The sequence below is a fragment of the Linderina pennispora genome (assembly GCF_002104995.1).
Source record: "Linderina pennispora strain ATCC 12442 chromosome Unknown DL89scaffold_15, whole genome shotgun sequence".
NCBI lineage: Eukaryota > Fungi > Kickxellomycota > Kickxellomycetes > Kickxellales > Kickxellaceae > Linderina > Linderina pennispora.
The window spans coordinates 413401-431898 of record NW_024468263.1 but is presented as its reverse complement, the minus strand read 5'-3'; the positions used below and the strand labels follow the sequence as shown (position 1 = coordinate 431898).

The following is an 18498-nucleotide window of genomic DNA, read 5'->3' as shown; positions in this document are numbered from 1 at the left end:
CGTAAGAAAAAGTGAACAGAGTGGTAGAGAGAACGAAGAAAGACACGGAGAATATTAAGGAGAAGGGAAGGGAAGGGAATATGGCAGGCGTTAGGCACATAGCCTTATCTTGCCCAATACTGCGGTACCAGTTTGATGGAAGCGATGCCCATAGCAAGGAAAGGCTATTGTCAGACTCAAACATCTGAGTCAAACTGCCCAGTATTTATAGTGGAGTCAGACTGCAAATTGCCACATATCTGGTCCAGGGCGCTGTGCAGTAAGATGATATCTAAGTAATATAAAAGATGGAAATGACTCGAGAAGCTAGAGCTTCCATCAGTAGTGAACGCAGTGGTAGACTGCATGCTTGGAGCCTGAGTGACAGCTTGCTGCTCCACTGACTCGCCTGGGCTTTCTGCCATAGACTTGGCTCCACAACAGCGTGCTTGCAAGGCGAGCCACACATTTCTGCGGTGAGATTTAAGAGGATAAATCCCTTTGAGCATCCAGAAACCCAATATGTGGTTAACTGGTTAGACCTGGGACCAGTATTTGGGGCTCGTCACACGGCCAATGGTTGAACAGAGCTACACGTGATGCACAGCCTCACCCTTGCTGCTATTAGTAGATGACCTTCGGTAGCAGCAGGTGATATCCCTATACATTCGTGCAGTGTTGCCAATACCAATATTCTTAAAACCCGCCAGCACATGTCTGCTGGTCGAAACGATATTTATTTGCAGGGCTATTATCGCTTTCTACTCGCTCCATCCGGACTGGGTGACGCTCCCGTCCTTGATATAGACATAGATGTAGCTGGAGGCGTGGCCAGGGCAGCTCCAGACGAGCTTGGTGGAGTCGCCAGAGGCCTCGCGGGACGACGGCTGGCCCAGCAGGCTGATGACGGAAGCCTCAGAGTCGCCGGCGCTGATAGAGTCGACCTTTTGCTTGAGAGCGCTGTGGGCGGGGCTAGAGGACATGGCGGCGTGTATTTAGTGGAGAAATAGTGGAGACAAGAGATTAGATAGGAATAGTCAATCAGCAAGACCACACAGCCAGTCCTTTTATATGCCACGGCCGGCCAGCTCTGCCCAGGAATAGAACGCACCTCGCACACCATCATTCTCAACTCCTGACTCGAAAATGCAGCCGCACATCCCATTTACAAACGAAAAGCATCTAGGTTTAGGGGTTATCAAAATGCTCGACTAGTGGAAGGTGACCGCCTTGATGAGCCCCGAGCCGTCGACGCTGACGTTGAGTCGCGACGGGCGGAAGTCCCTGGTCACCGGCATCCCAGGCCGGATCACGCGTACGGGTGCAGGTAGCTCCGAGACCTTGACGACCATGTCGGCGGCGATGCTGGACAGGTCGTTGGGCTCCTGGCGCACGTCGTCGTGGATGTACTTGCCGACCAGCTTGGGCGTCCACTCGTCGACTTTGGCCTGGATCTCCTCGGCCGAGGGCATGTGAAAGGCGGGCGGCGTGTTTTGGTTAGACATTGCGAATACGAGAATTGCCAAGAGCGAGAAATTCAAAAGGTAAGTGAATAAATCGAGCGCAGACAAAAGCATTGGGCAAATAGGACAGGTCTGTCCGCCGGGTCGCCTGGACCCTGGCCGGCCTTTTATACTCGAGAGCCGCAGCGTGCCAAGACATGTGACGTCAACAGCTGGGTGCACAAGCTTGCGCAACGCGTTTTTATTCCTGGACCTTCTCCTTCCCCGCTCTCTGTCAAATTCAAAATCAACTTTTAAATGTACGTTTACAAGCTCTACGTGGGCCTCACAAACGTCGTCACAGCACAGCCAAAGACAAAGCGTATCAACATATTCCAGCAGAGCCTGGCCGGTGATCTCCAGCACTTGTCGACACTAAAGAAGCACAGACGGCCAGGTCCGCGAATTCACACAGCAGACGCAGCAATTGGCAAACTTCCTGCATACCGCAGTAGACTATCGGTTTGGACGTATCCAGCTCGAGTGGTTTAGAATCCAGAAAGACAGCAGCATGCAGGGTGTGCAGACTGGGCTGAGTGCAGTGTTCGAGGTAATGCCAGGAGCTGTCGGCAGAGTGCGAAGTCGGGATTCTCAGGCTGTTTCGCAGCAATCAACAGATAGCAGAGCCACAGCCTCTGAATAGTTCAGCAGAGGCCTCAGGGTCGTCGTCGCATGGCAGCAGCACACCTGTGAGCACCCGAGCGAATCGGCCGCGCGTGCTGGCAGTTCTGGCAGTGCCTGGGTACATGACGCCGACGGACTTTTTGTCGTTCGTGGCGCCGTTTCAGAGCAGGATCGAGCACCTCCGTGTGCTGCGCGACCGCTCACCCAACCACTACATGATACTGATACGGCTTACTGCAGCGGCGGATGCCGACGAGTTCTACATGTATTACAATGGCAAGACATTCAGCCCGCTGGAGCCCGAGAACTGCCATGTCGTCTATATCAGCCAGGTCGAGTGTGAGTATGCTGAGATTGCGGTCGATGATATCGAGGGCGACGGACGAGTAAAGGCAGCTGCAGAGCAATCTGTTTATGCACCCCAAATGGGATGTGGATGACATCAACGAACTACCGACGTGCCCGGTATGTCTGGAGCGACTGGACAGCTCAGCGTCAGGGGCTGCTGACGATTATGTGCCAGCACACGTTCCATTGCCGGTGTCTGGCCAAATGGGGCGATGGCAACTGCCCCGTGTGTCGCTACAGCCAGACGTCGCCGTTCGTTGACCAGGAACGGTTCCAGCAAGCCGTGGGCAGCTTCCCACAGATCCGGTTGGCTGATCGCTCCCACACACCAGGAGTCGGAACTAGATGCGCCAGGGAAACACTGAGCGTTCGAGCGATAACCGGTGCAGTGTATGTCCAGGGGGGTGGCGACCTGTGGATATGTCTTATCTGCGGTACGATCGGGTGTGGGCGGTATGTCAACGGCCATGCCAAAGACCACTTCAGCCAGACACAGCACCCGTATTCGATGGAGCTCGAATCGCAGCGCGTTTGGGACTACGTCGGGGATGGATATGTGCACCGGCTGCTACAGAACAAGGCTGACGGCAAGCTAGTTGAGCTGTCGGCGCCAGCACACACAAGAATGGCCGTGCCGCAAGCCGGCACATCGCGGCTTAATCGCAGCACTCCGCCGGACTCCAAGACAAGCCAGCAGGTGCCAAGTTGCCCCTCGGATGTGTACTTTGAGGCGCGTGAAAAGCTGGATGCAGTGACCGAAGAGTATGAGATCCTGCTTACCTCGCAGCTCGAGTCGCAGCGCGAGCACTACGAGATCCAGCTCGCCCGCCAGCAGCACCAGAATGCGCGGTGGCCAAAGCAGTACGCTGACCTCGAGCGCAAATTTGCCGAGCTTGAGACAAAGTACACAGGACTGGCAGCGGCGCAGGACCTGAGCACGAGGATCCAGTTCCGGAGGGATCTTGGGAAGCAGCGCGATCGGGCCGAGTCTGAGCGCCGCGAGTGGGCTGAGGAGCGGAAGCGGCTTGAGGTCCAGTGTGGCCAAGTGGATAAAGAAGTCGACTGACGATGCGCGGCTGCTGGCCGAAGAAAAGGCGCTGTCGCAGCATCTGATAGCCAACCAGGCGAAGCTCAACGAGACTATCGCGCAGATGAACCACAGCATGGATGACCTGAAGGAGCAGGTGCGGGATCTGCAGTTCTTTTGTGTCTGCGCAGGAGAAAATCAGCGCATCGGGCAGCTCGCTGCAGGGCGCATCGGTGGTGGGCGTGGCCGAGGCGCCAGCCAAGAGCAAGGGCAAGCGGCGGATACCGAGGAAATAGAAAGCGCGATTTATTAGTACAGAATTACAAGTTTTTTTAGTTGGTTTCGGGAGCCGACGCCCGGCGCAGCTTGCTGAACGACATGACGCGCTTGAAAGAGAACCGACGCTCAGACCTAGGCGACTGGTGCGGCATGCAGAGCTTGCCCATACCGGAATCGCGGCGTTCGCGGATGTGTCCACCAATCATGGAGTCAATTTGGACGTTCTTGTAGCCGCCGATGCCGGCACTGCGCACAGTGGGCATGACGATGTTGCTGCTGCTGCGGCGGTGGGAGGATGGCATGGGCTGGGGCGTGGTGTAGCGGATCACAAGACTAGAAGATGGCACTGAAGTGGACAGAGTCGGACGAAGGAATAACAATGGGAGCGGCCGCAGTCGACATTATCAGTAGGACTATATGTTATACCTGTAAACAGTGGTATTGATGTGACAGAAATGAGTGGGATGGCCAGGAAGGTCAGAGCATCCCGCACCTGCTCCCTTTTATATCTAGACGCCGTCCCCTTGTTGGAGGATTCCTGAGGAGACTCGAGGTTTGACGCAGTCTCCTTTTGACGCGGCTTTCCTGCATCTTGCGACCATGTTTCAGAGCGAGGTCCGCCAAGTGGATCGCAGAAGCAGTCACTATCGCCTCTAAAGGGACACGGTCCCTCGTCATGGTGGGTTTCTCAAGCATTCTCTCTGTGGCCAAATGCTGCCTTGTCTTGGTAGCACCAGGTGGCTGGAAATAGCAGCCTGTTTATTACACGGAACAGCGCAATTGCATGACCGGTTCACTGTTGTTGCTGGAGTGTTGCCTATTCGGTCTCCCGATCGATAAGACGGCAGCAGCAAGACCTCTGGTGGATTTTGGGGCGAGGAAGGAACGGTCCACGCGAGGTCGATGTGGAGATGGAGGCCAGTTCGACCACTCCCTAATCAAACGGCAAACCTCCTGATCAAGGGCTGTATCCGCTGCGCCGGAATGGTGTTTCTGTAATCGCTGCCTATCTAAGGGGTCGTGTGGGGGATGGCTGTCTGAGGTGGACCTCGCGCCGGTATACCGTGCCATGTAATCCGGAGCCTGGCTATTGCGGGCCTTTTGCCGCAGACACAACATCTGGCTCGCTATCACTTCCGCCACATTGCACTCCGATCCAGGGGACAACTGCTCGGGCTATCAAGATGGAAATCCGCAACCAATGCAACAAACAACCAGCAGAAACTAGCACCTTTCTATCAGTTGACTGACTACGAGCACTCTGAAAAGTACGTAGGCGCTTTTGTGACTTGCAAAAAAAAAATAATTCGGAACCATTACGATGGAAACTCGAACTTTTAATGATACAGAAGAGAGAACACTGGAAAGAAGCTAGTGCTTGTGGCAAGTCTTGCCCATCCCGCTGTCCTGGTACCGCCGGCTCGTGGGCCCGCCAATATGCGACGGCTTGTGGATGTTCCTGTATCCGCCAATTCCAGCCTGCTGGTGGCTCCGGGCAATAACGCGGCGGCTGATCTGCGGCTCAGCAACAGACTGCGTGAAGAACTGGACGGTGATCGAGGACGATGTGCTCTTGATGGAAGGAAGTCGGCGACATGGCGAGCGTATTTCTCAGAGCTAGTGAGCTTTGTAATGAATGGGGAATGTAGACTGAGTTAATGCAGGAACAAGGAGAAAAACCAATGGAGCCTGGTGGTAAAAAAAAGCAGCTAGCGGGTTCTGGTGGATACTGGCGGGGCTTCCTGGTCTTTTATACCTGTCTCGTGAATCAAGTCAACCGAGCATGAAAACTTTTATTTTTGTGACTTGCAATCCTCAACAGTGGGGGACCGGCTGGCCCTTGCTTGACGCAGACGAAGGAACAACTGCTGCAGCGCTTCATAGTGTGCATGCTAGCTTAAAACGCTGTTTCAGGCACATGCCTAAAACCCGTCGATTGGGTCTTGCCACAAACTCCCTCCACGCCAGCTTGCAGAGAACGGCAAACCTTTCAAAACAGGACATCAATGACGGAACCCAGCAGATCCCCTGCCACAACAGACACGTCCCGAGGAGCCAATGGACTCAGGACCTGATTGCAGCCAGCTACTAGGGAGGAGATTCGCACCGATGGCTCGGCGTTCTATTCGCCGAGATGACAAATACCCTCAGATTGAAGATTAAATTACCAGATAGTGATCCTGAAGGGGCCAAGGTGGGGGCGAATGTCATTTTCGTTAAACACAGAAAAGAGAAAGCGGGTCGTGATAAGGGCGAAGGGGGAGTATGGGCGGTGGGAGAATGCTCTGCACGTCAACGGATGGGCGGGAGGGGGAGGAGTGGAGAAAAAAAGTCGGGAAGATTAGTTAACTGTGACAAGTAAAGAGGAGAATGTACGATAATGACAAGATTATAATTAGTGCTGGGGGTGGTGGTGCTTGTATAGCAGCGTGATCAGCAGGGCGGCGCCCAGGAACGGCACCGAGAGGATGAAGGTGATGTGCAGCGAGTGCATCATGTGGTCGGCAATGAGGTCAGCCTTCTTCTTGGTCACGAACGCGACCATCTTGGGCGCAGCCACCTCCAGCGCAGCAATATCCATCTTGGGCACATTGAACACGGAAAGCAGCGGATCGGCCACGAAGATGGGCTGCAGGTTCTTGATCAGCTGGCTCTTCAGCCCAGCCTGGTACAGGATCAGGCCAAGCATACCGCCGATGATCGACAGGAAGTGGCCCATGACGGCGGCGAAGCCAGCCTCGTCAGCAGCAACACAGATCTGGGCAATGTAGGTGATGGCGGGGAAGGCAAGACCGACACCGGCGCCAGCCAGAGCCAGGAACGCGCGCTCCTTGGTGATGTCGCCATGGACCGTGAAGGTGTAGTACAGGCCAGCGAAGATGGTGCCGATGGTGAGGCCGACCCAGATCAGCGGGCGCGCGGCCTTGGGCTGGTAGCGGAGAACAAGACCAGACAGCAGCGCAGCTCCCATGCTAGTGCCCCAGTACGGCGCCGACATGCGGCCAGCCTTGTTGGTCGGCAGCTGGCGCACAGTCATGTACATGATCGGGACATAGACAGCCAGCGCATACACAGTCATCGAGATGAACAGAATGCCGATGATCGAGATCTGCAGATTACGCACGTGCAGCCACTGGTTGTCCATCAGCGGGCGCTTGGCCATAAGCTTCTCGTACACCAGGAACACGGCAATGCCGACGGCTCCAAACACAAGCAGGCAGATGACCATGGCCGAGCCCCACGGATGCTCGTTGCCACCAAACACAGTGCCCAGGGTCAGCATCACAACGGTGCCGATGAGGATGAATGTGCCAATGTAGTCGTAGTGGATAACGCGGTTGGCCACGGTCTCAGTGCGCGTGGGCTTCTTGTCAGCAATCAGCGCCGGCGTGCACAGCAGCGCCGGAGCGGCCATCAGAGGAGCTCCGAGGTAGATTCCCCAGCGGAACTTGCCCTCAGCAGCAAGGGCACCGCCGATCATGTGAGCGGAGCCAGCGCCGAACAGCTGCGCGGCAACCAAACCGCCAATGAACATGGAGCGGCTCTTGGCCGACGTGTTGCTGGCAAGCACCAGATGGCTGATGGACGTCATGAAACCGGCACCGACACCCTGGAATGCGCGCAAAATATCAAAAGTGCGCGCGGTGCTGGCATGGCCCGCGACGCCCGCAAACACAGTAAACATGATCAGACCGAACCAGAATGCCGCCAGGCGGCCGGTATACTCGGAAATCCGGGACGCTGGCAGAATGAAGCTCAGATAGCCGATGAGGTACGCTGCAATCATCCACAGGGAGCTAACTGACACACCCCACGGGATGGCGGCCTGCACAAAGAACGACGCCGGCACCACGGCCGAGTAGCTGGCTGCAAACACGGCGACGAATGCACTACACAATGGTTATCCGGATTAGCTGGCAGATGCGAGGTGGAATGATGCGAATGTTCTATCGAAGTGTAAACAAGGTTTGCGCTGCAGCATATGCACCTTCACATGTGGGGGCGAGTAGGCCAATTGATGGGAGATGTGCGGTGATCTGTTGATGACCAAAATAAAGCGGGGATCATCCTCCTGGCCCTCGCCATCGGCGTTTCCACCGTGCTTTATTCTTTCTGTGGTGGCACCTCCCCAGATGCCGAACAGGACGCTGCCAGAGTTGTTGGGACTGAGGTGATACAATCTAGGAACCAAGAGGCATAGCGACATTCTGCCAGAACCCAAAAAGAAAACCAAAAGGCTGCGAGGCAAATATGGAAATGAGACCCCAGTCAAAGGTCCCAAACCGCCTTGTGGCAATTTTAACAGGCAGACGGATGGATGGTCCGCAAATGGGAAGGAGCAGTGGTTCTTTTTGCAGTGCATCGGTGCTGCCGGTCCTGGGGAGGGCGGCAGGCACATCCCAGATGCCGCCCTGCGATCCCGAGCAGCAGTAAACAAGATGGGCGGGCGGGCCGTAGAGCTACTGCCCGAACCCAGAAACCAGCTGTCATAGACACCCCAGCGCCACATGCAAGGCCCTCACTGCAGCTGTCCCTTGTCGTGTGCGCACTCCTCCAGCAGAATCTGGAGGCGCCACAATCACGAAGCAGTAGGCAGGATGGCTTAGTCGCAGCGCAATATGAGCCGAAAATTCTATGCAACTTACCCAATGGCAAAGAGAATGAGCTTGGGACGGGAGACGCGCGACACGTCGTACTCGACAATGCCCAGGTTCTTCTCGTCCGTCGACTGAGCGGCCTCAACGGAGCGCTGCGGAGAGTCCGACATGGCAGAAGAGTTCGTCTAAGTAAACGTTAAGGAGAGCGAAATAGGGAGGTCAATAAAGGTGTCAAAAATATCTGAGATAATGGAGCAAACTGGAAAGGAAAGGAGAAGAGGAACCCGCCTTTAGGATAGTCTGCAACAAAAAAGCGAAGGGAAATTTTTTTGACAATGAGCCACTTTGGAGATGGACGGACGAGAGGGATTGTGTTCTTATATATGTGATCATGCCCCACGGACGCTCTTGCCCCTGAGCACGGCGACAGGAGGTGGGCATACAGGTTGCGCAGGCGGGAAGGGAAAGGTTGGGAGAAAGTCAGCCTGCATAGCATTGGTCACCAGAGGAATCGCCATTTTTTCTTCTACTGCATCTCCAACAAATTTTGCAAGGCGATTTTCCGCCAACCGACCAAAAAGATTGCAGGCGGCAGTAGAACCCAGGAGTTTTGGGCAACCGGTGGAGGTGGGGGCAAGAGGTCGGGGAGCAGTGACCGACCGCTGCTTGGTGTGCCGAGCACTGTCAATCGCTTTCCGACCCATGTCCTTTGCGCATTTTTGTCCAGATTTAGGGGCGCACACACGGACACACCTTGCGGTCACTAGACACTCGACTTCACTGGCAGGTCCTTCTCCGCCCGCACACACTTTGGCACATGTCCAGGCATACACAGCAGCACAAGCAGTCTCGGCATATTTGGTGGCAAAGTCGATCACACGGCCGTAGGACAGAAAAGCACAGCTCCCCTCTTCTCCCCACGCGGAGGCACATATAGCATGTGAAATATGCTGTCAAGGTGGATCGGGTAAGAAATTCCTTCCATGAACGTGATTCAGTGACCAAAATGGGTCTTTATGCGCTCTGGGCAACCACGGAAGCTGCTTTTGCACGTACCTTGTGGTGTTTCGAGTCTTATTTCGGTAGGCGGCGAGGAGCGCGTGGGTCGTTTGTAACAAAAAGAGATATTGGCTCGTGACGACGCAGTATGCTGGGCGCGGGTGAAAATATACGTCAGTGGGCGGCAATAGACTAGCAGATGACACGAGTATGAGCAGCAGAAAAGAGGGGAGAAAAATCTATGCAAGAGCAATGAGAGACAGGGTGAGTGGACCGCCTAGCGTGGTCCCGACTATCGGTTTTTATCGCTGCGATGCGGTCCATCATGATGTAGCGATGAGCCAGCCAGGCAGCTCGCCTGGCACCACATTAGCCCCTCCCCCTGGTCCAGCGTCCTACTGCAAACTTACGTTTTTGTTTGCGTGCCGGGTGGGGAGGCCCAAATACATCGTGGGTGAATGTACTCTTTCGACGATCGCTCGTAATACAGCAGTTTCCCACTGCCCCCTTTTGCATTCCCACTCTGCGCTGCCTAGCTCGGCTCAGTGGAGATTGAGGATGAATTGCACGTTACTTGCACAGCAGATTCGCTTGTCCCGAACGCTTCATGGATGTCCAAGTCCAAGAATACACCAAGAGTGGGATCCACACTACTTTTGGCCACCCCTTTCCCTTTTCCGCATTCCCTCAGCACGCTGCGGCAGCAAGCGGCAGCCGCTGCAGCTAGTCGAATGGAAAAAAGTGAGGGGGTGGTCACCAGTGGGGTGCCACCACCCCTTGGCCTTCCCTGTGCAACATTTTCGCTCCAATCACCGAATCACCATACGCTTTGCCTTCTGCGCGCTGCAAGCCATTGCGCCAAGCAGATACATGTGAGGGCATCGCTCCATGTGGATCTCATCTGGCTCTCCTCGTGCATTTGCATATCTGCAGGACACACATCGATGGCGGTGCGCATAACTGTGGCCAGCGACATGTGGAAAGCCAAGACATCGGAGGCTACAAGTGCGCCGAGCACACCGCAGCGTCTATCTCGATCTGTTCCTCCACGATGCCGGTCCGGGACTGCTGCATTCACGCTCAGCGGCATGGTGTGCTTGCAATCCCAGCGGGTGCATACCATGCCCAACACGTCGTCACCGGCTCCAACACAATCGTATCACCTGATTGCCGGACAGCAGTAGCCTTGCCTCCCTCTCGTCCCTCAGCCCTCCTCCCCAAAAAATGTCTGGTGCTGAGCTGCTATCCTGACATGAGTAGTCTGGCTGGCTGTCAGTCTGCCTCCTCCCAACGTACCCGGGGTTACTGCGTGGAGCAAGTGGACCACTTTGGATCCCCAAACCAGCTCCCCACCAGGCTCTGGGAAAATGATTATACATGGCAGGTGCATACACCACTTGCGTTCTGCTTGGAGCCAGGTTCCATACAGCATAATCCCCATTTTCCGCCAAAACAGGCAAAAACGAAACATACCATGGATTTGCCGATGCGGGCCAAAAAAGAAGCTGGCGATGCACGGACGCTCTTGCGTAGGGAGATCGCTGAGTGATTGTACAAAGTAATCGGCGGGGCGCAGAGTCTGAGAACCAGTTGGGAAGCAGCGGTTGCTCCTTTTGCTCGTCTGCACCATCACGAGCCCTTTACATGCTGGCAAACACTCGCTGCAATAAAATAATGAGACGCATTTCCTCTGAAATGACAACCGGTTTCCATCTGGCTCGGCCAGAAGGACAGAGCGGAATAAGCGAAGCAGCCTGACACTGGCATATGAAAGAATCCTTGTAGATACCCGTCAAGGCGGCAAATCCCGTGCTCTCTGTCTCTGTCCATTTCCCTCCATCCTGCAGCCGAGCTGGCTGCTGACCAGCAAAAAGCGAGGCCCTTCTACGACTGCCCCTTCCAATGAATGTGCGGACCATTCGGCATGCACGACGCAAACGGTTGGGCCCGCCTGCCTGCGGGCTGGCTGTAAAGGGCGCGTGGCTTCCGCCTCCAGGCGGTCTGCGCAGGAAAAAATACAGCTGGTGGGACCATTCTTGCGGACTGGCCATTTGCTAGCAACACAGAAAACAGCCAGAATTGCTGCTCACTACCACTGTACGTCGCACAAGCGGAATGCCCAAATCCTCTTTCGCAGCGAGTTGCTGGTAAATGGCGGTTTGCTACAGGCTGTGTGGGGATGGCCAAAAACATAAAAAACTTATGCCGTGTCGGACAGCAGCGTCTGTTTAGATTGGAAGGCTGCGGCGTGTGGAGCAGTCCATTTTTCAGAGACAACCCATTCTACGCCTTCTGCAGCCACATATGATTAGCAGTGCAATTCGCCCTGGCCAGTGGTCCCATCCCTTGGGCGTCAACGACGGGCAGCATGCGATACACTGAGAACCCACTCGGAAATGTGGATTGAGCGAAGCGACCAGCTTCAGGCTAAAGATGATCCCGTAAATTCTGCCCAATCCCCGTCTGCTGGCCCTGCCCGTCCTGTGTCCCTAGAAGGGCCGGCAGTGAGAGGCGTGTGTTTTGCTCCTGTCCTAGTCAGCTCCTAGGCCAATTGTGTTCAATATGACAGCCAACTGGCCAATATGCCCACGGAAAAACGGCATTTTGACAGCGGCGACAGGGCGCAAACCAATGCTTTTGCTGACACTCCACGCCATTGCCAGACAGGCGGCTGTGGGCCGCAAACACCCACGGTTTTAGTGGAAAATGCTGGCTGCACAATGGGAGCGCCGCGTCAACAACAGAAATTGCGATAATGTTTGCAGATTTGCTACGAATGTGATTGGGCATATTGAAAATCCCTCCTTTCTCTTCTCCTTTGCCACCAGTGCAAGTGAAGACGACATTGAGGTTCGCAACACCCCCCTCGTCCCTCTTTATTGGCAGAAATGACTGCTGCTGTCTGGAGCCGCCTCATCCCTCAGTCTCGTACACTAAGGGCAGATTCGCCCCTTGTTGGCATGTCGGGCCGACAGCAGTATAAAACAGAACCGGGAAGCAGGCCACTGCCAGATGCACCAAGTTCCACTGCCCTAAGAATCTTTTTCTTTCCCTCTCTCCCTTTTGTACCGTTAGGATATCTCGTCCGCACATCTAATACCCTCTTTCGTTTTACGAACAAACACAGCACATTCAAAATGAAGATTGCCGCCATCGCCGCTCTTGCCGCCGTCGCCGCCGCCGCCGTCGACCCGTTCGCCGCCATCTCTGAGCACTGGGATCAGCTGACCAGCCTTATTGAGGAGGACCTGCCCATTCTCCAGGTAGCCGACGCGAAGCTGTACGCCGCTGCTACCTCGATCATCGGCGGCACCAAGATCACCCAGGCCTTCAACACGGATCTCGTCCAGCAGGTCGCCACCGCCATCCCCCCGCCATCCTGAACAACCTGTTCGAGAAGGCTGGCATCACCGGCGTCACCGCCGATGGCAAGCCCCTGCCCACTGGTGACTCCAAGCCCACCGCCGCCGAGTCGAGCCCCGAGCCCACCGCCGCCCAGTCCTCGTCGGCTGAGGATAAGCCGTCGGCCGCCCCCACTTCCGCCCCGTCCTCGTCGGCTGAGGACAAGCCGTCGGCTGCCCCCACCTCGGCTCCCAAGCCGTCCGCTTCTCACACCTCGGAGCTCGGCTCTGAGGCTGATGAGGAGTCCGCTGCTTCGGGTGCCAAGCCGTCGACTGCCCCCAAGTCCTCGTCGGGTGCTGACAAGTCGGGTGCTGACAAGTCGTCGGCTACTGACAAGAAGACCGAGAGCAACGGCGCCGCCAAGGTCCTGGCTGGCTCGTTCGGTGCCGCCATTGTTGCCGCCGCTGCCTTCTTCTAAGCCCGCATGAGTCTTATTTCCTAATTTGCGTTTGTTTCCACCTGATATCCGATAAACCTTACAAAAAACACAAGCTTCCCGCATACATGTCGAATGACTATTTCCATTGAGGGCATTAGCTGGCATTCATTGTTTGTACCTGGAACGCGTCCGGACATGCTAGTTTGGGGGCAGGGTGGAATTCGGGGAGCAGCACATCCAACTACACATTGTTCCTGCGCACGCTCAGTTGCAGCAGGTTTGCATTCCGTAAAGTGGATTCCATCCGGCCGCAGCTCAATTGCATCAGCAGGGAGGTACGTCATTCGCGCATCCCAGTCGAGTTTCACGTTCACACGTTGAGCAATTTAGTACATAGATGACAGCTGGTGGTGGTCTTGTGCTCACGGGCACCTCTGCTCTTCCCACTATAGACGCCTATTTTTGGTAGCCTGTCCCCGTGTATTATTTGCCGTGGAACGAGGCGCGCCAGGACGCATTCAGCCCCGGGCAGTGGCAGCCCCATCCAGTACCACAAGACTATTCCCAGAATCCCACTTACTGCCGGCCATTGGGAAAGAAACGGTGCCAGCAAGTGGAATTGTGCAATGTGCGGTGCAGAAAAAGTAAGCGCATCACACCGAGAAACGATTGGCACATTTGCCTGATAATCTTCCACACACCTCGAAGATAATCTCATTTGTCCGTGAGCGAGCCGCACCAAATTGTGTCGAGCCGAGTCAGCCGAGTATGTAATGCTGCTGTCCACAACCCCTTATGAGCACATGTGATTCGTACATATTGAAAATGGAAAGCCCAGAGACCTGTTTTAGACATCAGGAAACTTGATCGACGGCTATGCACCCCCAGCCGACAGATCTGTCCAGCAGCATCACAAAAGAAAAGTGCAGTGTCTTTGTAGAGCTACAAAAGTACCCCAGGCCATTGAATGATATCTCTGGAAACAACTACATGTACAGGTTATAGAAATAGCATAGTGGGTGGCGTATTGACAATGTAAAAATAACCGTGGTCAGCTTTACCATTCACACTCTGTCGTTTCCAGAGCGGGGTTATTGGAAGTGGATTGATTTCGTTCCGTCGTGGACAAGATGTTTCTGCCAGTATATAAACCGAGCGCAGCTACGCATTGTTCTGGGGATTTGCTACACCTTCACGCCTAATAAACCACTGCGTTCCGCCAACCACATCTCTTCCAAGGTCTTTAGGTTTCCTTTCACTCCATCAACCATGAAGATTGCTGCTGTTACTGCCCTGGTTTCTGTTGCTTTGGCCACCGTCGACCCGCTCGCTGAGATCTCTGCTCACTGGGATGATCTAGGGGATCTCATCGACGACAGCCTGCCTATGCTTCAGGCAGCAGATCCGAAACTGTATGCGGTTGCCACTTCAGTCATCGGTGGTACCAAGATCACCCAAGCCTTCGACAGTGATCTTGTCCAGCAGGTCGCAACTGCATTTCCGCCAGAGATTGTGAACAACATCTTGTCGCGTGCTGGCATTACTGGGTTCACTGCCAACGGCAAGCCCATACCTACAGGTGGAAGTGAAACTTCATCTGCAACCTCATCTCCATCAGATGCATCGACAACGTCTGGTGCCAGCAAATCCATGACAATTGCCCCATCCAGGCTGACTCTATCTGCCTCTGCTTCGCCAACAAGTGCCTCGCCAACAGGTAAATCTCCATCATCAGGCTCGTCAGCTTCAGGTACTGCCAAGTCATCCACCTCAGTGGCTTCAAAAAGTACCAGTGGCGCCACCAATGTCCTGACTGGCTCATTCGGCACTGCAGTCGCCATTGCTGTTGCTGTAGCACTCTTCTAAGGTACAAATGGAGATCACAAACAAACCACTATGAATCTGTGCTTTAAAACCGCATCATATACATTGCGACATCGATAAGCATGTCTGGTATGTCGGGCCAGTCATCCATTGTGGTTGCAGCCCAGAAAAGTCGCCGGCGCAAGCAGGAAGTTTCTAGTATGCCGGACCACCGGACGCAGCAAACGGTGTGTTCACGTGATGCGAAGCATCCAATCACCGCGATAATCAGCTACGTCAGAAGCAAAATTTTTTGCGCTGATCCTGGATTTTGGGGGAAGGCACAGGTTCGCTTTGCTGAGACCGTATCATAGAAGCCACCCACGCCTGTGCTCTCCAACCCGAAGAAAAAAATAACACATTATGTTGTTCCAGCCCAGCTTCGTTGCGACTCGTCTCTTGACTCTTTCCAAAACACCTTTGGTTATATACACTTCGCGCCTAGCATTTTCCACGACTGCGGTATCTTTGAAAAAGAAAATGCCTCCCAAGAAGCAAGCGACTGAGGATAAGGCCCGGCTGGGACGGCCCGGCAACAATCTGAAGATTGGTGTTGTTGGTCTGCCGAATGTGGGCAAATCGACGTTCTTCAATGCCATCACCAGCTCGGCAGTCGCAGCTGAGAACTACCCGTTCTGCACGATTGACCCCGAGGAGTCGCGTGTTGCAGTCCCGGACGAGCGGTTTGACTGGCTGTGCGAGCACTACAAGCCCTCGTCGAAGGTGCCTGCGTACCTGACGATCATCGACATTGCAGGTCTGGTGAAGGGCGCGTCGGAGGGAGCTGGCCTGGGCAATGCGTTCCTGTCGCACGTGCGTGCGGTGGACGGTATCTTCCACGTTGTGCGTGCGTTCAACGACCCCGACGTCGTGCACGTCGAGGGCGAGGTTGATCCGGGACGTGATCTGGATATCATCCACAGCGAGCTGCGCATGAAGGACATTGCGTTCCTGAGCAAGACGATTGACGAGCAGGCGAAGAACATTGCGCGGCTGGGCAACGGCGGTAACGCGGACGACAAGAAGAAGAAGGAGGAGTTTGGGACGCTGGAGAAGGTGCTGGAGTTCCTGAAGTCGGGCAAGGACGTGCGCAAGGGCGACTGGACGAACAAGGAAATCTACGTGATCAACCAGCAGATGCTGCTGACGGCGAAGCCGGTGATCTACCTGGCGAATGTGAGCGAGAAGGACTATGTGCGGCGCAAGAACAAGTTCCTGCCCAAGATCAAGGCGTGGATTGACGAGAACAACCCTGGAGACATGCTGATTCCGTTCTCGGGTGTGTTCGAGACGACGCTGCAGGCCATGGAGGGTGCGGACCGTGACGCGTACCTGGCCGAGACCAAGGGTGCGTCGGCGTTCCCCAAGATCATCACCACTGGCTACCACTCGCTGGACCTGCAGCACTTCTTCACCGCCGGCCATGGCACTGAGGTGCGTGCGTGGACCTGCCGCAAGGGCGCCAAGATGACTGAGGCTGCGCGCTCGATCCATAACGAGATCGCCGATTCGCTGATCCAGGTCGACGTGATGAAGTTTGACGAGCTCAAGGCTGCCGGCTCCGAGCCCGACCTCAAGGCGCAGGGCAAGCTGTACATCCGCGGCAAGGACGCTGTGTGCGAGGACGGTGATGTCGTGTACTTCCGCTCGGGCATGGGCAGGGCCAAGAAGTAAATCTGGATAGAGAATAAATCTAGCCCCTCGCAGCAAGTGGGAGGGCGAGTTTGTTTACTCCAAAAAAAATTTAGTGTGGCTAGCTGAAAGCAAGCGGCGGTTTTCTTCGCTCCTTGAGTCTCAAAGCGCTATCCTGCTTATACTCATTTCTATTTTTCACTGCATTTCTGCAAAATGTACGCTCGACAGCACCCGGTGTATCGGCCGCTCTCGACGGATTTCGCTAAACTGCACAGGCAGGGCGTCTCGCAGAACCACAGGGACGGCAATGCGGACGAGCTGACAGCGCACGATTTCACATTCATGGAGCGCATTGGGCGCGGTGGGTTTGGCAAAGTCTACCGAGCTGTGCTGACCCGCAATGCGCGGCACTTGCCACTAGCGAGGAGTTCAGGCGGTGAGGTGGCAATAAAGAAAATCGACAAGGCAGCGCTAAAGAGCCGCGCGGCGGAGCAGCGGCTGGCAGCAGAGGTCGCGATCCACGAGACGCTGGGCCACACACACATTGTGCGGTTGTACGACTCGTTCGAGGACTCACAGTATGTCTACATAGTCATGGAGCTGTGCTCGCATGGCGACATATGGCGGTACTTGCGCAATCGGGGCAAGCTCGACAAGTCCCTGACCACAGAGTTGGCGCCATTAAGCGAAGCTGAGGCCCGCCATGTGATGCAGCAGGTGTGCCGGGGCATTGCATACCTGCATGGGCGCCAAATCCTGCACCGCGATCTGAAGCTGGCCAACATCTTGCTGACAGAAACCCTGGATGTCCGGATTGGCGACTTCGGCCTGGCCACATGGCTCCGCAACGACCGCACAGAGACCACCACCATGTGTGGCACCCCGAGCTACATTTCGCCTGAGATCCTGGCCCGCCAGCCCTACGGCGTCGAGTCGGATGTGTGGGCGCTCGGGTGCCTGTTTGTTACGCTGTTGACCGGAGCGCAGCCGTTTCGCAATGTGTCGCGGATTACAGAGGATGCGGTGAGACAGATCCGGCTGCCGTACGACCTCTCGCATGAGGCAAGGAACCTGGTGCGTGCAATGCTGCGTATTGATCCGCGGCAGCGGATTACTACCCAGAGGCTGCTGGAGCACCCATTCTTTGCATCGCATCTGCCCGAGCACAGGCTGGTGCCAGTCGAGGAACTCGCTAGGCAGCAGCAAAGACAGCAGCAGGAGCCGTTCCAGCAACGGCGTTTTCGCTCAGCCCATACGTCTCATAACCATGGCGGGCCCAATGTCTTGCCGCCGCGGCAGCCAGGAAATATCCTCAATCGGCGGCGGCATGACGACGGGGATTTGGCTCTAGCAGCACCGCCCCTCGATGGCCGGCCAGCAGTATCAAGAGAGCACGATAGTGCCGTCGGCCACGTTTACCGGCGGTCCAGAGATTACAGCCAGCAACAACAGCCTTCAGATCACCATCACCGCCGACCCCGCTCTGCCGATGTGTCGTATTCACGGGTACACAACAGCGGTGACACCGGGACAGCATCAGCGAAACATGTGGATTTGCAGGCGTTCTCGATACGGCGGCTACCAGAAATGAAGCGTGCAATGAAGAACGGCAAAGTGTACATCCGCGAGGACCGACTGTTGGTGCTGGACCTCAGCACGCTGCCGTCGGTGATTGCCATGGACGACAGAGCAAAGCAGATAAGCGAGTTCAAGCGGCCAGCGCAATTGCAGCTTCTGTCGCCCGAGACAGCACATCGTGTATATGCCTGGGATATGCAAGCGCTGCCAGAGCGTGTGGCAAGGGGCGTACGGATTGCATGCCGTTGTGTCAGCTTTCTTCTGTCGCAGCAGAAGCGCATCCAG

At 55.4% G+C, this 18498-nt stretch overlaps 10 protein-coding genes across 10 annotated transcripts; 7 read left to right on the top strand and 3 right to left on the bottom strand.

The window, feature by feature from the left end:
* The first annotated feature begins 590 nt into the window (after window positions 1-590).
* DL89DRAFT_65698 (uncharacterized protein) lies at window positions 591-1090 on the top strand. Its single transcript, XM_040891954.1, has one exon. It carries the CDS (start codon window positions 693-695, stop codon window positions 987-989), a length of 297 nt encoding a protein of 98 aa, XP_040740612.1. The 5' UTR covers window positions 591-692; the 3' UTR covers window positions 990-1090.
* On the bottom strand, window positions 1090-1647 carry DL89DRAFT_65691 (uncharacterized protein). The gene has a single exon (XM_040891953.1). It carries the CDS (start codon window positions 1554-1556, stop codon window positions 1191-1193), a length of 366 nt encoding a protein of 121 aa, XP_040740611.1. The 5' UTR covers window positions 1557-1647; the 3' UTR covers window positions 1090-1190.
* Window positions 1648-1739: 92 nt separating this feature from the next.
* DL89DRAFT_295469 (BRAP2-domain-containing protein) lies at window positions 1740-3776 on the top strand (the record flags this gene model as incomplete). Its single annotated transcript, XM_040890640.1, has 8 exons — window positions 1740-1878; window positions 1937-2031; window positions 2135-2464; window positions 2502-2570; window positions 2599-2787; window positions 2854-3483; window positions 3509-3637; window positions 3672-3776. 8 exons carry the CDS (start codon window positions 1740-1742, stop codon window positions 3774-3776), a joined length of 1686 nt encoding a protein of 561 aa, XP_040740610.1.
* A 36-nt stretch (window positions 3777-3812) lies between these two features.
* On the bottom strand, window positions 3813-4161 carry DL89DRAFT_295468 (uncharacterized protein; the record flags this gene model as incomplete). The annotated part of the gene is made up of 2 exons (XM_040890639.1): window positions 3813-4064; window positions 4117-4161. The coding sequence occupies 2 exons, from the start codon at window positions 4159-4161 to the stop codon at window positions 3813-3815; spliced, it is 297 nt and encodes a 98-aa protein (XP_040740609.1).
* A 1993-nt stretch (window positions 4162-6154) lies between these two features.
* Window positions 6155-8527, bottom strand: DL89DRAFT_260243 (uncharacterized protein; the record flags this gene model as incomplete). The annotated part of the gene is made up of 4 exons (XM_040885763.1): window positions 6155-7514; window positions 7570-7649; window positions 7748-8171; window positions 8406-8527. 4 exons carry the CDS (start codon window positions 8525-8527, stop codon window positions 6155-6157), a joined length of 1986 nt encoding a protein of 661 aa, XP_040740608.1.
* A 900-nt stretch (window positions 8528-9427) lies between these two features.
* Window positions 9428-10171, top strand: DL89DRAFT_270154 (uncharacterized protein; the record flags this gene model as incomplete). The annotated part of the gene is made up of 1 exon (XM_040888582.1): window positions 9428-10171. A coding segment is annotated over exon 1 (332 nt), but the record flags the coding sequence as incomplete, so codon positions are not given.
* A 2262-nt stretch (window positions 10172-12433) lies between these two features.
* On the top strand, window positions 12434-13246 carry DL89DRAFT_270151 (uncharacterized protein). The gene is made up of 2 exons (XM_040888581.1): window positions 12434-12709; window positions 12757-13246. Exons 1-2 carry the CDS (start codon window positions 12494-12496, stop codon window positions 13174-13176), a joined length of 636 nt encoding a protein of 211 aa, XP_040740606.1. The 5' UTR covers window positions 12434-12493; the 3' UTR covers window positions 13177-13246.
* Window positions 13247-14336: 1090 nt separating this feature from the next.
* DL89DRAFT_270149 (uncharacterized protein) lies at window positions 14337-15029 on the top strand. Its single transcript, XM_040888580.1, has one exon. It carries the CDS (start codon window positions 14407-14409, stop codon window positions 15001-15003), a length of 597 nt encoding a protein of 198 aa, XP_040740605.1. The 5' UTR covers window positions 14337-14406; the 3' UTR covers window positions 15004-15029.
* A 451-nt stretch (window positions 15030-15480) lies between these two features.
* On the top strand, window positions 15481-16744 carry DL89DRAFT_286315 (GTP-binding protein YchF; the record flags this gene model as incomplete). Its single annotated transcript, XM_040889863.1, has 1 exon — window positions 15481-16744. The coding sequence occupies one exon, from the start codon at window positions 15481-15483 to the stop codon at window positions 16672-16674; it is 1194 nt and encodes a 397-aa protein (XP_040740604.1). The 3' UTR covers window positions 16675-16744.
* A 104-nt stretch (window positions 16745-16848) lies between these two features.
* DL89DRAFT_226621 (Pkinase-domain-containing protein) lies at window positions 16849-17781 on the top strand (the record flags this gene model as incomplete). Its single annotated transcript, XM_040884819.1, has 1 exon — window positions 16849-17781. A coding segment is annotated over one exon (933 nt), but the record flags the coding sequence as incomplete, so codon positions are not given.
* Between the last annotated feature and the right edge of the window lie 717 nt (window positions 17782-18498).